This window comes from Centroberyx gerrardi, chromosome 19, assembly GCF_048128805.1.
Source record: "Centroberyx gerrardi isolate f3 chromosome 19, fCenGer3.hap1.cur.20231027, whole genome shotgun sequence".
Lineage (NCBI taxonomy): Eukaryota > Metazoa > Chordata > Actinopteri > Beryciformes > Berycidae > Centroberyx > Centroberyx gerrardi.
The window spans coordinates 14667113-14684654 of record NC_136015.1 but is presented as its reverse complement, the minus strand read 5'-3'; the positions used below and the strand labels follow the sequence as shown (position 1 = coordinate 14684654).

The window sequence follows — 17542 nt, the reverse complement described above, 5'->3', positions numbered from 1 at the left end:
TCAATTTGCTGGGGACCCCCAGGAACCCCCTCAAGGACCACTGGTGGTCCCCGGACCCCACGTTGAGAACCACCGCTTAAGATGCTACATTGTCTGAAAAGAATTAACAATAACACAATTGGCCATTTTTCCATTTTGTCTTTATTTGAATAACAAAATGGACATCCTACACGGAACACATAATGCAAGTAACAATACAAAATCTACAAAATGATACAGTGACAAAGGTTTTTTTGTTCGACAGATAACAATTGTACAGTATAAATGGATACAATACTGTGTTTTTTAAATTTGTCTACATTTGGCACTTGACCACAAGATGCTATTTGTGTGAAATGTGGGACTGAAGTACCTGATCAGCTATTTGAAATGTGGAGAAGCCCGGAGAATTCACAACTGCATGTTTTTTTTTTTACCCCACTTGTGAAACTATCTGATGTTGCTTACTAACCAGCAGTGACAGCCACGAGGTGTATATTAGGCAGTGTGTTAGCAGGTGGGAAACAGTAAATAGCTGTTCAGTCGTCCAAGTTTGGGGGACATCGCTGTTACTAGCTACCAACTTCAGTGCTTATAAACTAAGCAGCAGGGTTTTGTTCTGTTCAGATTGTCATGTAATTGTGCTTTAAATCCTGCCAGTTTGCATCATACACATTTCTTATCTGTAATCTCCATTTTACAGTTGCAAAAGCATCTGAACCTCGGTGCTCATATCCACTGCGAAGGAAAAGTGCACAATCAGGAAATGCAATGTCAGATTTGCAGACATTACCTTTGCACTTTTACAACTGCATACACCACTGTGAGAAGCGGGCTGCTCACACACAGAAGCACAGTGCAGTATAACCGTTAACGACCGCTACCGTTAACTGACTTTTTGAAACATGATGTCTGGGGGGGCGGCTTGAGTTTTAGCTGTGAGAGAACTGCGGCTATTTTCTGACGGCCAAAGGGAAAACGAGCTATGTACGCTGTATGTAGCAGTGGATGTTCAAAGCTTAATGCATAGCAATATGTGTGGTCCTCTCCTTTTTACACTTCTAGCATAAATACGCGTGAATATACTGTACACTTTCATATCATGTTCATCAAGTAAAAGAAAATAAAACGCATCACATTCCAATAATTTATATGTCAAAACTTTAAAGTGAATCTCTTCCACTGCAGCAAATCGCCGCAATGTTATCACAGAGTAAAAGAATATATAAGTATACACTATTTATATCATCTAACTCTTTTTGCTCATACACTCCTTGAACCGTAGATGAAGAAAGAGGATCACAGCTCGGTTTGGATGCATGTGTGTCAAGTTCATGTATTCATCAGTAAGGTGAATGTATGCAAGTTCGTATTTGTGTGTTTATCTGAGTATGTGTGTGTGTGTGTGTGTGAACATAGAACTTGGCATAAAAAGTCACTTTCAAAAAGGAACAGATGGTGTAATCTGTCTTCAGAATATTCCCCTTCAATGTTTTAATCAGTCAGTTTTGATTTCATGTAACCTTCCTCCAAAATATATCTTTAAAAAAAATCTTCAATCCCTTCTAAAATTCTTCTATGGTTTAATAACTACACTTCCCAGATCTCCCGTATAACGTAGCCATACTGTGAGCCGTGAACATGTGCAGTCCCAGACTCACATACTTCATTACATCCAGTGTTAACATGGAGTCAGACTGCAGAAGCACTCAATACTTGAATTGAGAACAGTGAGCATCGTTCCCTTTTACTCGGGAGCGATGCTGCAAAAAAAAAAAAATAAAAGTCACAAATAAAAGAATAAAAAGAACAGCGAACTTGGATTCGGCTCAATTCTGAGGAGGTTGAACATTCCTCATGTTGGATTATCCTTACTGGCCATTTTCTCAGACAGAGACAGCGCAGCTTTGATTCAGTGTTTAACAAGTCTTTGATGGGATGTGAGTCCTTTGTGTTGTAGTTGTGTGTACCGTATCTGGGATCCGTCTTGTCTGCTGCTTTTGACCAGGCATAGAGAGGCACATGTATGTGTGTGTGTGTGTGTGTGTGTGTGTGTGTGTGTGTGTGTGTGTGCGTGTCTGAATCATTAAATATATGCTGGGCTTTGGTATCTGTAGTACGTACAGGAACACTTGCATGTTGCCTATACGCCGCTCTGTGCATGTGTGTGTGTGCATGTGTGTGTCGTTGCATGTGCCTCCATAGCTCAAGTGATCAGATATCGACAATCACAGATGGGTCAACTGGGAGGGATTTGAAAATTAAGTCAAATAAATCAAACTGCGGTGGAAAAGTCCAGGTGTTTACTGCCCAGCACTGCTGGGATCGCACTGAAGCAGCCGCACGATGGAAGGATCGTTCTTAGCTCCTTCCACAAACTCCTCCAGGGACAGTTTACCTGAGAGAGAGAGAGCGAGAGAGAGAGAAGACAGTTTATTAGGTAGGTAGCTTATTAGTTAATTATCTTGTTTATTAGTTACAATAAATCTAGGCTGATCTAAAACAGATTGAATCGAAGGCCTGTGAACAAACATCTTTCTGGAGGTGACATGGCAAGTGCTGCTATCAAATTTAATTTATGCATTGATGCATGCTGATTGGATTTCAGTCTGACTTTAACTTTGTGTTCAGACTACTAGCAAACACGCTACCACTGTCTGGCTAATTTGAGCTAGCTGATTGAAAGCTGCAGAACCAAGATTTGTGTCTCTGTAGTCAAAGAAATAGATGAACTTCCGACGAAGATTTTCCTCGAGTTACTTGCAGTGCGAATGCTCAGTAAGTGTTTCTAAAGAAGCCGTGAGAGACAGCGGGAAAATCTTACCATCCCGATTTATGTCCATCTGCCTGAAGATCTTGTCTGTGCGTTTCTCGGGCGTGGACTCATCCTCAGGCATCTTCATCACTGAAGAAACCATCTTGTAAATAGCCTGGAAGGAACAAAGAGATGGAGAATTTAGAAAGAGATGTCTTACTGTGGTCACTACTCTACAACTATCACCATTCACAACAAATCAGCTTTCATGCAAATAGCTGCATCAGTAAAAAAGCTGTTTTTGTGAGCAAAGTCACTTAGTAACAGCGTCCCATAATTAGACGTCCTTTCATGCTATTTCAACGTTTTTTTAAGAATGGGTGTCACATTTTTCGAATAGTAGACGTCTCAGTCAAGTCACATTGATTCAACCGGCCCCATGTGATACCAATGATGACAATCAGAAACAGTATACAGCCACATCACATTTTAGGCTGAGATCTCCACAGTATCAGAGCTGTTATCCTTTTCTGAAAATCTTCATATAAGCTTCCTGTTTCACAACACGGTTTTTACTAATCTAGAAGGATTAACGCATTAAACACATAGTTTCCTGCCCTTCTATTGCTCACAATCTGCTAAGAAATGATAATAACATCTGCTTTAAATATGTAAATAACAAAACACTAACGCAAAATCTTTTTGGATGGACTCAAGCGTGTGGTAGAGGCAGATGATGCTGCTGCTGCTGCCGTGAACAAGACTACATCGCCAACCTGATTACTGGTGGTGAAAACACTTAGTGAAAGGCTTGCCCCACCTGCGCACTCTTCTTTCTGATTTTCTGTCCATCTGTTGTTCCTGTGCTATCCTCCTTCAATGTTTTAATTCCTTTCTTCCTCCCATGTTGCAATCTTTCTTTTTCCATCTGCCTGTCTTACCTTCACAACAGACGGCTGTGTCAGAATGAGCCGTCCGAAGAAGATAAAACTGTTAAAATACTGAAATATTCCTCTAAATGGTTATATTTTAGGTTATATTTTAAGGTTAATTTTTTTAAGGTTAAATTTAAGGTTATATTTTTAGATCCCACACCGGCTCCTACTCTGAACACAAATGCACAAACACCCACCACCACCACCACCACCACCACCACACACACACACACACACACACACGCACACAAACACAAGATAACTGGGGATCACTGACTGAGAATGGGATTACACACTCATCGGCACTCTGCTCAATTTAGCACTCTGTGATATATGATGTAACGACATGTGCAAGGGGTTGCTGGGTCGTGTGTGTGTGTGTGTGTGTGTGTGTGTGTGGCCACTACACCATGCCACAGCGCACCCCTACAGAAAACAAAGGACACATGAGCATCTAATGAAGTGTGTGAAGGCCTGACAGAGATCACATGTGTCTAGAATAAAACTGGAGCTTCTGAGGACCTGAGAGAGAGAACGCTTCCAAGAACTGCATAGTTGCTCAGTGTAGTGCTGAGTCAATCTGAGAGTCTGAGGAAAACCGCTCCATTCTAGAAATACACAGCGGCCAAGTCTTACGCAGAGACGTCTGAGGACCTGGGAGAAACTGCTAGTTTCTAAAATTACACAGTGGCTGGTTTTCTGCTGTGGGGAGTCAAATGGTGCAGAACACACAGAAGCAGATGGATATATGATGTAGCAGCTGGTGTGGATGGCTGGGCAAAATACTTTTAGCGCCAGGGAACACGGCACTGCTATGATAGTATGCATTGGCTGCTGAACGTCTGAGGGCTATATGTAAAGGTAGAGGGGCAGACCGCCAGACCGAGACATAGAGCAGAGCAAGAGAGAGAGAGAGAGAAAGAAAGACAGAAAGAAAACACAGACAACAAAACACACTGTCCCATCACCCACCGATACGATCTCCAGCATCTCGGCCTTGCTGATGTAGCCGTTGCCGTCCAGGTCGTACATGCTGAAGGCCCACTTCAGCTTCTGGTCCAGCCGGCCGCGCGACGTCACGCTCAGCGCGATGATGAACTCCCTGAAGTCGATGGTCCCGTCCCCGTTGGCGTCGAACGTGCGGAAGACGTGCTCGGCGAACTTGGAGGCGTCGCCGTAAGGGAAGAAGTTGCCGTAGATCTTCTTGAACTCCTCCATGGAGAGCGCGCCGCTGGGACAGTCCCGCAGGAAGCCCTTGTACCACTCGGTGATCTCGTGCTCGGTGAAGTCCGTGTTCTCCACCAGGTCCTGCATGATCTCGGGACGGAGCTTGCTGTTCTGTTTGCCCATGGTAGCTGCTTCTGCTGGCTGGCTGCTGCTGCTGCTGCTGGTGATGTGAGGGTGGCGCTGCTTTAGACTGTTGACAGTGTGGGAGGAGGAGAGAAAGAGAGAGAGAGAGAGAGAGAAAGGTTGTTAGAAATCATCTGAAATGACCTTGAGTCTTGCTGCCAAAAGAGGGAGGGGAAAGACACAGAAAACGAAAAGACATTATGTGTCTATATAGACTTTTTTACATGTTGATTATGTATTATTTTTTATTTAATTAATTTAATGTGTCTGGTTTATTTCATTGTCAATTATTTTTATGTTTTTTTCCGCTTTCATTTTGTCTGAGTTGTTGATTTCGGTGAGATTTCAGTCTAAGCCCCTAGGGTTTTTTTTTTTTTATCTCACCTGCACAATTTGTTTTCACTTCACTTATTTTGTTATTTCCCTTTGTTTCATTACATTGTGCAAATAACCTTAAAAGCTAATGAGTAGATTGGAATGAAACAGAACAAACTGAGGCATGAGAAGAAGCAGAGAGACAAGCTGAGTATGTGGTCTGATACAGATGCAGAGCCAAGATTAGTATCATGTACAGTGCAACTGCTGAAACGACCACCAAATGTTTTCACAGTGCAAAACTACCCCACATGCACAACCACACCCTCACTTGATAACACATACGTTTCTGATAACCCACATGCCAATTTAAGCAGTCACAGGAACACCGCTCAGTTTTCCTCCCCACTATGGTGTCTGTGCCTGTGTGTGTGTGTGTGTGTGTATATATATGTGTGCGTCTCTGCAGATGCAACTTCTACTTCCTGCAGGAACTCTCAACTCGACACACACTCCACATCCACTGCACTTGATAATCGAGGCAGCTTGTTGACCTAGTTTGGGTTTTGATAAGGCATTCAGAAGCGGTCGTTTTCTCATCGGTAAATTGGGGTGCTGGCGGAAAACAAAAAGGGCAGAAAAGATACAAGATACATCACGCCGAAACTTGAGTCCAACTTGACCTACAGTCTAAATGGCATGTTGTGCGCTTGCCAGGCGCCGCGTGATTAAAACATGGTTGGACGAGCCAACGAGCTAATCCATCTTGCATGTCTCACAACATCACAGAGAATCACTCTGCAATGAATGGGCCGACAGAGAAAGCGAACAAACAACAGGGAATACAGTTCATCGACGACGAACCCTTCAGCTAATGTCCTTAGCACTTTCCCCTGTCAGACAGCTAGCTGCCACTGAGCTGTTCAGGCTAAAGACGGAGAGAAGCCGCTCTAAGCTTAGCCGAGGATAATGACAGATAGAAGCAGCAATGTCAGGTCAGGCCGACGTAAAGTACAGGACAGGTAGCTTGTTCCAAACACGGAAAAATAAACCTACCTATCTACAAATAAACCTCTATTTACAGCCGTGTTGGCGGCTTCTCTGACTTTGGAGTTTTTAAGATTCCAAAGTAAATATAAATATGATTGCTAAAGGGATAGCTCATAAAAATGTAAAAGAAACTGTTATTTTCTTGAGAGAACTACTACCTTGAATAACAGACATACAGTTTGAACTAAGCCTTAAGCACAAGCCTTGAATTTCATGATCATGTTGACTGACCTCTCCAACACACACACACACACACATATACACACTTTGCCTAATGAATATCATTGTCGTATTCAAATGTAGCCTGTAAACCATTCCAACTGAGTATTGAATTGCCAGATGCTACGCCTACACTCACACACAGCTTTTGACCCATTGTTCTGTCAAGGCTAATTGAGAAAGAGCTGCCATGTTGTTTACATGGTTCCAAAGTGGGCCCTTCAGTGGAAATGTGCTGTTCTTGCCAATAACAGCGAACCTAGCATCAGTGAAGATGCACTACGTACTGCGACGGCGATAAACTAAACAGGAAGCACTTCGACAAAACAGAGCCAAACTGAGAGAGGGGACAAGCAATATCCAACCGGAGGGTCATAGAAACAGGACTGGACTGTCCCAACAGCCCAACATCCTTTCATTTAGCCATGACGTTGTCATATTCAGTGAAGAGTCTTCATCGTTTTATTTCCTTGCTGTTGTCTAGTTAGCAATAGAGAACGAGAATGTGTGAAAAGGTTTTGTTTTTTGTGAGGGAGTTGGTGCAGTTTGAATAAAATTCCCTACCTTGTCATAAATCTTGTTAATTGCTCTCTGCAAGGACCATAAGAAAGGTGTCTTTATCTCTCTCCCTCTCTTGCTCTCTCTCTCTCTCTCTCACACACACACACACACACACACACACACACACATATAGATACAAAAATTCCATGTATAGACAGCTATAATCCTTTAATTAACTCAGAGTAAACAATGGGCTTTGGCAAAGTGACAACAACCTCTAATGAGTTCCCTGCTGTCACCTATAGTTCCCTCCAACGGCAGTGTGAATGCTGGAGAATAGCAGATTAACACCTGTTTACACATTCGTCAGTGCGGGGACAATGCACATCAGCGGCTACACAGCAGGGGTTTAGCTGGGGACAGCTGAACTACAAACTGACAGTATGTCTGCCTTCGAATTACAATACTCAAGCATACTCAAACTCATGCAGGGACGATATGTATAAATGTACCACCCAACCATCCTTAAGATCTGCGATGAACAACTTCTGTGGTACGTCTTTCCCTGGGACTTCAATTCATGACAGAGGATTGCATATAATAGGCATTTGAAAATGTAATCTTCATGGTGTCTAATCAAGTCTTTAGTGTTCCTGTTTTTGGCAGAGATTGGAGGAATAAGCAAACAAACCAGCACTTGTGATTTACTTATCAGCTCACTTATCAACTGCCTTGCTACTCAAGTTCAGTTAGATTTGGCTTTTGATCAAGAAAGAAGCCCTTACATGGCAACAAACAGCAAAAATGATCAGTTAGAAAAAGATTATTTTAGTCGCCTGGAAACTAAATTGTGTCTTTCCTCATATCACTCCTAGATGCACACAGACGCAGCACCCCGCACACATTCATTTCATCAGAGAGGTCAGAGTGCAGCGTCGCTTGTAATAATAAAGTGACCCTGGAGCAGTCCAGTGCCTTTCTCAAGGGCACTTCAGCAGTGACGATGGGCACCATAAGTGTAACAGCAGCCATCCTCCAGTCTGCAGATCACAGCTGGAATACGCTTTCCTGACAGTGCCGAGAATCAAACTAGGCAACAGTAAACATGTCGTCCCCCACAAATGATGCATACCCCCTCTGGGCCAATGGGTAACAAATATGTCACTTTGTTTTCACCTGTAATTGTAGCGCTCCTCTTGGGATAATCAGTTTCTACCCCTCTAGTTAACATTCTATTAATAATCCATCTAGCAAGCAATCCAAAAGTGTTGCTCCACTAGCTGATAACAAAACTCCAGGTCACTGAACTAAGTTCTGGCTACAATGTATCTTTGTTTCACTCATCTTTAGTATTTAGAATAGACAGTGTTTTCCTCCAAGCAATATTTAGTTTGTCAAGATCTTTTTAAGCTGACAGAGATGGGTCACAATTTTGGGAAATCCAAACACAGCTATAATAATACTCTCTTCCATCTTCCATTCAAAGACGAAGTGGAAGTAGGAGCAAAAATTTAATGACCGGGAGAATTTGAGAACCAGATTTTTGCCCGAATATGAACTCTTTCAACTTTCCTCGTCGCATTGTGCGCGTTGTTCCATCGCCACCTATCCCATCATGCCGTTGGACTCGCAAAATGGCAACTACTGTTAACTTTACTGTCTAACTCCAGGTCAGATCAGGTCAGGTCGCCTACAGAGCATCAAGATTTTATCCACAGTGAACTGCTATTCTGGTGTTTTCAGTGGTTTCAGCTCAAGTCTGACTTTTCATTCTCCTTCCCGCAGTGTTCGCCTACACACACACACACACACACACACTCACATACACACACACACACACACAAGACTTAGTCATTCAGCCAGTCGACCAATCTACGTCATCCTGACTACCTCCATTCATTTAATTCATAAAATCATTCTTTGTCTGAGGCGGCGAGTGGCACACTGCAGACCAGGACCGCCACATTGTCTGCAATCTGCATTTTAATTGCTTAATGGATTGTGGAGAGTTTCCATGATTATTGAGGCTGTGTTGTCATGGTGACAGACCGTACAATCACTCTTGTTTCTGGCAGCAAGTGAGAAAAATTATGATACAATCTGACTCATATCTGTTGTGTGCACATGAAAGGCGATTCACTTCTAAAACAGCAGTTACAATAGTTAACATATTGCCTTTGAATCAACACAACAACATACAATCACACTTTCTGTAAAGAGTAATATGGTTGTATAAATGTATTTGTTTTTAGTTTCATTCATAACTATACAGACTCTTTCAAGACTTGCTGGTTACACATCAAATTAGTAATGTGGAGGACACATTTGACTAAAATGTTTTTCTCCCTCTCTCTATTACTCAAAATGATGAGTGAATTTTGCTGAGGAAAAGGTTAAGCAAGGTGATTACTGCTGCCGTCTTTCCTTAATGGCTTTACAACAACAGGACATGAGCTACAGCATAAATTTAGTTCACAATTTATTTGAATTATGTGGCTATAATATTCCAGTAGAAATAGGATTCTTCAAGTCATTTCGCAAAATTCAAAAAAGCAACTGTAGTAGTTCTACCCATTATTAAAAAGTGATGTGTTATATTACATAGTTAATCATTCAACTAAAATAATTACTATAACTATACTATAAAATATTATAACTCTGGAAGCTATATCTGTATAAGGAGTTGCACCCAAAGTGAAGTGTCACTTTCTACCTGTGTCTACACCATTTCAAGTCTATTGTGTTATGTTTTCAATATGCACTCTTCTTTATCTTCTCTCTGACTGCTCTTTATAATTACTACATGCCTAGTTCATGGTGTTTTGAAGTTTCTTCCATGGAAAACAAAACTTTTCTATTCCATTGTTGTCCACTTTTTTCACAAACTGTGAAGGTCTATCTCCTTGTCTGCCTTTCCCATCTCCGCCTTCTCCCTCATCTCTCTCTCTCTCTCGTTTTCTTTCTTTCCATGTCTCTCAACTAGTCAGGTATCTAATGATAACATTGCACCTCATCCCTCTCCCTTCTGGCTGCAGCTTTGTGTGCTTTAACAGAAGAGATGGTGGGGGGACAAGAGGTCAGAGCTGAACACTGAACATCCCCAGGACCAGTCAGCCTAAGAACTCTGCTATTTCTGGGACTTGTAGGCTCTGAGATCACAGCCTACAATTAACCTTTAAGGCTCTTACCTGCTGCTGCTAGCAGAACAGTGAAAGCACCGTTACATAACACATGACACCTGGCTGGGTCGCGTGGCTCAGCCAAGCTCTACTGCTATCGCTGTGGACGACCATCTCCTAAGGTCAAGCGAGTGAGCATCAGGCTGTAGATAAACTCTCTGAGCGTGTCTGAGAAGGGCAAAGGCCTGAGATAGAGAGTCACTTATCTCTGCTTGTCCAGGTATTAGCCATTAGCGAACAGGCTGTCACTCTCAGTTTCTAAAGACAGAGACAACACACATGTCAACAGAAGACATGCTGTGTTTACCGCTGCTTGAGATCTTTGGCAGAGGACAAGATCATCCTGCTGAGCTTTGGGATAGATTTAACTCCTGAAACAACTGCCTACCAACAAGCAGCACTGCATCATACTGGTACTCTGCTGACTAAAGACAGTAGTATGAATCGATGTAAGGCATCAGTGAAATCAACTGGAAGAGGGAGGCTAAAAGCAAAACTCAGTGACATTTCATTGTTTCATTTATCTGATGTCAAGTCTGATTGTTCTTGTTTGCAGCTACTGAAAGCAATTTCAGCATTTCCATAAAACGTAAAGGGTGTCCATTTGTGAAAACACAGATTCATAAAAATTTTGTTTGTCCGCAATCTGCAAGCATTCTCTGAAACTTCCCTGTCATGGTAATTGCGTTTTTGTGTTGTGAAGAAACATCATTCTATTTTCTTGTGTTGACATGGAGCAAAGTCTTTGTGTTTGTTCCCAGACTCGGAGTAAACAAGATCAAACCCCACACGACCGTATAGGCTAGACAATATTTTTTCGATTTGTGAAGTTTCGTGTTTACAATGCCGCAGTGCAACAGTTGAACAGTCGATTCATTCTTTGCCGGCTGAATCGAGGGCCCTCTGCAAGGCATTCATCCCGGAACATCTTGTGGCCCGCTTACGCAACAGGCAGAAGTCTCCATTTATATCCTGCAGGTAAACCTCAGCCCAAGAGTCCCACAGATAATCCAACAGGCAAGAACAGAGAGCTGGGGGGAGGCAAACGGAGGGAGGGACCGAGCCAGAGTGAATGACAGACGCCGGATCACGGACAGTGAGTTTCTGTTTGACAGCCATGAATGATACATTCATAATGAAATATGACCCATCTGTGACCAGGCTGCAGAGCTGAGGGCATTCATTCATGACCTAACAGGCAAGCAATTATTAGACTTAGACAATATCTGCAACCTGATATTCACCCACAGGTCAAAGTGAAATAACCATTTTTCATCAGTGACCATGTTTTAAGTCTAATAAACCATTAACAGGACAACTTAACTCTTATTTCAATAATCCAACTTCAGATAAAGACATCAACCAAATTTAGTGGCCCCAATTCAAATGAAAGTTGAAAGTGATTTTGATTTTGCATTCATGCACAACTTGTGAAGCTCTCTCGATACTACTACATTTGAGTAAGTAATTAGTAATTCAGTTTCACCTCTTCTAAATGGAGATGCATCTCTACAAGATGCTAGTGTTGTGAGTTGTGTGTTTGATTAAGAGCCCAACGCATTTACAGAAGCATGAGGAGCAGCTTTAGGGCTGAAACAATTGCTGCAATATCACTTTTAAAAAATATTTTCTGTGTTGTTCTTGTATTTACAAGTGAATGCTGCCATGTGTATGTTGTCTGGTGCATAATCTTCATCATAGAAACAATATTGTGATGAAATATTTTGAATTGGATTTATTTTGTGCTCTGTGGAGCTGATGGAGCAGCTCATATAGCCTATTCCAAAAAGGGAGGGAAATGTTGGACCGGGTTCAGCTGGCAGCAGCTGGCAGGCCTGCAATGTTACCGCAGGCAATTTTCGTATCCTTTCATTTGTTTCTTTCAAACAGTTACATCCTTTCTGTCAATATTTTGTTGGTTTTTCTTGGAGGTGAAAAGATGCACCTGACACTTTAGTGTGTGAAAGTGTATTCTCAAACCAAACAGCACCTGCAGTGTACGCTTAACCTTTTATCAAAAGATCAGTGCCAGTGTCAGGAAACACTGCTGCAGTCGTAAACTTTCTACCGACGCTAGTGAAGTCCTGTTTCCTATCAGAGGACCCTTCCACTCATTGCCACTCTTTTCTCCCAAACGTGGCTTTCATCTGCCGCTGCATGTGAGCAACCAGTGGAGGTTTCAATCGAAATCTCCGCCTACATTCTGCATCATCACACATCAAAGTCTTATCAGTGCTATGTTATTAGTCAAGCCCATCTGAAATTCAGCTGAAGCTAGCCCGTCCTGCTGCAGGCAGCTGAGCACAGACAGACGGCTCATACAATCTGTCATAAAACTGATCTATAAAAAGGCCCATAAGATACATAAAACTGAGAACCGACTGTCTGAAACACAGAGTACCGGCCAATTCATTAAAGTTTGTCATATTCACTCTTAACACATCATCGTAAACCTGGCATCTACGGACTGAAAAGTGAAGGGCTTGTCAGCAATTTGGATTTTACGCCACTTTGACTCAAATTTTACAGGTTTTTGGCTTGGCAGCAATCTCTAAAAACGATGACCTGCAGCGAGCAAGAACATTTTGACACACCGCATACTGCTGTTAACTCTCGAAATCTTCTTCAACCTTCTGCTGGTTACAATTTGAAGAACAAGATGTCTCATGAGGAGCACATTACTGTATCATGACATTACTTCAGGAGCACCCGTACTCACGTTACAAGTATCGTGACTGGTGCCGTTCACCGTAGCATGCTTACTGTCTCCATGAATATCTGACTGCAACTCTATCTCCCGTGTCATTTAGTAAGGTCAGACTTGGCCCAGTGTTGGTCCGACCTGCGCCAGTCGGATCGCCGAGGAAAAACCACCCGGCCCTGCACATCTTCAGCAGAACATTTTGTTCTGTCGCTGTCACACTTTAGTCCAAACAGAGATCACAGGCCATCAATCAAACCGAGGTTATTACAGTAAACTAGAACTGAAACGAAGACGTAGAATAGGTGTCAAAAAAACACTGACACAAACTGAAATAAAAGTTAAAAATTAGACTTCGTGCTATAACTGAACTAACATTATCTCATCTACTTTTAAACCTTAAATAAAGCAAAAATATAATTTAAATGGTTTTACTTTTTGTCTATTTGTTCATGTGAAGGATGTGAAAGATTATGAATTTTAGGCGGGGAATTTTGGGCTATTTTTTACTGAATGCTAATTGAAAAATGTATGGAAATAAATCTAATAAATACATAAATCTGACTAAAACTAAACTGAAATTGAGATAAAAATACATATAAAAAATCCCAAACTGAAACAACACTGAATCAAGCTCAGATTAAAATTAGCCCAGGCTCTTGAGTCACTGTCACTGTCCCAGCCCAAGAAGTCGCTTCTTGATGCAAACAACATCCACATTTGCCGTTTTCCCTCCAGAGGGTGTAAACATAAGATAGCCTTTCGGATTAAAGTGACAGTTTACAATGAGGCATTCCTCTTTGTGGCCGAGGGTCAGGTCACTCCTAAATCACAACCTTTCATAGCAAACGGCTCTAGAAATAGCCAGAACTTCCCGTGACGCTTCCTGGTGTTTAAAAGACGACGTTCTCCATCAATCTCACAACCCCCCCGGGGGCCAAATCGACCACAATATTACCTCCATCTGTCATTTCAATGGGGACATTAATGGAATTGCTTCCAACGCAAATGGCATTCCGACTCAATTATCCGTACAATTAATAAGGTCTTGTTTTTCCTGTACCATTAACAGTAATGTATTCTGCTCCAGCAGCCTTCATAGGTGACTCATACATGAACTACCAGCTTAAAAACACACTTATATGACTCAGCCCTTGCTTCATAATGTCCATATCACACAGTTTCTCTCCTTTTCAAAGGGGTTTGTTAAAATCCCATCCACCCCCCACCCCCCCCACCTTGGAGAAACCTGAGGTAGCAACATCATCATAATGCAGCACACATGAGCTTCTATTGTCAGTCAGAAGAGCTTCGTGCGTCAAGGTGCTGCAGAAAACCACAATGATGACAGAGAAGCTATCATGAGAGAGCGTATGAGAACAAGATGAAATGTGTCGTTATATAAAAAAAAAGGAAGAAAAAAACATTTGCAAGAAGGCAGGCAGAGCTAAAAGGCTGAGGAATGGACACACACTCGTGAACACACACCTACCACCACACACACAAACAAACACACACACACACACACACACACACACACACACACACACTCACACACTCGCACCAAATTGTCACTGATTGCATGAGGAGAGTGCTGTTTACTTTGCACTAAACGTCTAAACGTGCCTGTGCTCTCTGTGGAAGAGCCGAACCCTGCTGTGAAAGACAAAAGCCTGCAGAGATAGCTCATATGGAAATGTTGATCTGTTTGATGACCTAACCGCTCTCGCTCATCTCTGCCAGTCATAATCTGTTCTATCTGAGAGCGCACAGCATCTATGACATGCGGCTCTATGCAAAATATTAGCCTATGACTATCAGAAGCCAGTATCTCTCCCTCAGCATCTCTTATTTTTCTGTTTCATTCTTTATCTCAGTCTTGTAATCGCTCACACAACATGCTCCGTTTTTCAACAGTCTTCTTCCACTCACTCATCCTTGTTTTTTCTCCTTCGCTCCCTTCACCCCCTCCGCTCCTCTTCCTCTAAAGGCCTAATTCGATTCAAAAGGACACCGACTGCCAGACAAACCTAACTACAGAGGACGCTGCCACTGCGGCCGGTCTGGCCCAAAACAAGCACACGAGACGCCCACGCAGCCAAAAATAGACCTCCGCGTTCAAATTTAGCAGACGCTCGTCAGCGTTCAGCATCTTGAAGTGTTTGGAGGGATGGCTTTGACACCAAGGGGGCTATTATCTCTTGACTCCACCCGTGTGTGTGTGTGTGTGTGTGTGTGTGTGTGTGAGCACCTCTGCAGGTCTTTGAAATCTTATTGGTTCTGGAAAGTACTTGAGACTTTTGGTGGACATGGAGTTTCATGGAAACCCAAGATTTGAGTTCAGAGTCTATCAGGAGTAGTTTTCTCTTTCTGTGAGTGAGTCTCTTTCCCCTCAGTTCCTCCATCTTACTTTCAGATGTTGAGCAATGAGCTCGAGCTCCTCTGAACCTGCTTTCTTGTGACTACAACATTTGGATTTCTCCTTCTGTGTCTTCTCATGTCTTTCCATGTCTGGTTTGTCCCACTTGGCTCTTCAGTTCACTGGGACTAATGGAGGAAACAACCATGACAGTTCTTGTTTACATCCCACATCAAACCACTGATTTAAAAAGGCAATTAGCCAGGGCTTAAAATTACCACCAGCCACCAGCCAAAAGATGGTAAACTTGTTCTACAAACCATTTTGTGAAGTACCCATCTTGTCTTCAGTCACTGTTTTTAATCCTCAAACCAACTTTGGCTGGTGAAATTGTGATCAATTGATTTTAACGCCCCGGCTGTTGTGCAGATACTTTCCTCTAAATTCTTTTCCCATTGAATTTTGTATTTACCTATTAAAAATAAGGAAGCTAATGAGAAATATTGTATTACATGTAATGGTATTCTAGCTCCCAAGACAGTAAGCTCATTATAAGTAAAACCACATTACACTGCTATTACATTGTCACACTGAATGAATAATGGACCCCCCCTCTCTCTCCCGGGGATCATGGGAGTATCACACACACACACAAACACACACACACACACACACACACACACACACACACAAACAAACGCCAAGCTGTGTCATGTATTGCAATCACAAACTGGTCTTCCATCAGACAGCTATAACAGCCAACTCAAAGACATGAATTCACTGTAAAATAAACTAAATTTCAACTCACTTTCCACTCTCTTCTGTCACCCACACAGTCCAATCACAGAAATAATTACCTGTTCCCTTCACTGCTTAAATCCAAAGCCTGACACATGTACATCTGCTGAAATGAGAAACCCTTCAGTCCGTTTTGTGTCACATCCCCCCGCCTCAGCCTTGTGTGTGTGTGTGTGTGTGTGTGTGTGTGTGTGTGTGTGTGTGTGTGTGTGTGTGTGTGTGTGTGGGTAAGAGACTCCTTTTCACTTCCTGATTTTACTCTGCTACAAGTAAATATGAAGAGTGAAAACAAAACTGCATCTCTCTAGCCGTTTAGAAGTATTTATTTAGCCTGGATGAAGTAACCTCATCCGATTAGAAATGTAGGTAAAGCTTTATCCCCTTCTAGCATCCTGCGCTTAACTGCTGCATACTCCTGTCTTCAGACGTTATCATACAAAGTTAGGGAGAATTTGTAAACGCAAAACCACTTCGTTACAGTGTCTATACCTTGTTATTCCCAGTGTTTTTTCTGCTTTAAAGTGTCGTGCGATAAAGGGGATTGCTTCAACCTGTAACTCCGGTCATCTCACCTGAGCTGGAAGCAAAGTCCAGGAAGCAGAGAGAGAAACTGGAAAGAGAGAGAGAGAGACAGGATACATTTAGCGTAACTTACCTCGCTTGTAAATTGCTGAAGCTGTGGCCCGGCGGTTTTTCTGTAAAAGTCTCTAATTACAGTCCATTACTTTGCGTCTTCCCCGAGTGGACAGTGGAAAGTTTAGCGAGAGACGGCTCAACAGGTTGCAGGAGCGATACAGAGGCGTCCCCGGCTGCTCACAGTCTAAACTCCTCAAGGCTTTTCCCTACGCTGCAGAGCTTCAACTAAGCCCTGCAGCCTCGCGCCGTGACGTCAAAACTCCTGGTCACATGGTGCGGCAGCGGCCAATGGGAGCGCGAGCTGCGCCTGGCAACAAGAACCCGGCACCTGGATGAGGGTTTGCAAAGTCCCCAGTATGTAAAATTCATACAGAACTGACGAAAAAGTCACTATAATATTCCTATAATAGGAACTAGTAGGTGTGTGGTGTTCAATAGTGAGTTTGTAGTAACTTTAATGTACTTTATTGTATTAGTGTACTTTTAGTTTAGTTTATATTTACTTTTTTCTTCCTCTATCTCTTTTGGTATCACTATTCCTATAGCCTAATAATCCTACAGGGTCAGGCGATGTGGTATTTGTTGCTGTTGAAAACTCTGATAAAACTCTTATAAAAAACGATTAAAATATTTCAAAAGCTCATAACAACCTCACTTGTCCTCACTTGTCACAAGACGGTGTAGGCCTGTACCTGCTATTCTTGTGTTTAACAATGTAATGTCATGCTAATGCATTTTGCACGTGTTTTGCGTTTTGCATGCATG

The 17542-nt window shown here is 42.4% G+C and overlaps 1 protein-coding gene across 1 annotated transcript; it reads right to left on the bottom strand.

Annotated features, from left to right (window-relative positions):
- Positions 1 to 1123: 1123 nt before the first annotated feature.
- LOC139923846 (neurocalcin-delta B) lies at positions 1124 to 16962 on the bottom strand. Its single transcript, XM_071914727.2, has 4 exons — positions 16797 to 16962; positions 4642 to 5086; positions 2804 to 2909; positions 1124 to 2377 (listed from the first exon to the last, which is right to left on the bottom strand). Exons 2-4 carry the CDS (start codon positions 5017 to 5019, stop codon positions 2283 to 2285), a joined length of 579 nt encoding a protein of 192 aa, XP_071770828.1. The 5' UTR covers positions 5020 to 5086; positions 16797 to 16962; the 3' UTR covers positions 1124 to 2282.
- Positions 16963 to 17542: the final 580 nt, after the last annotated feature.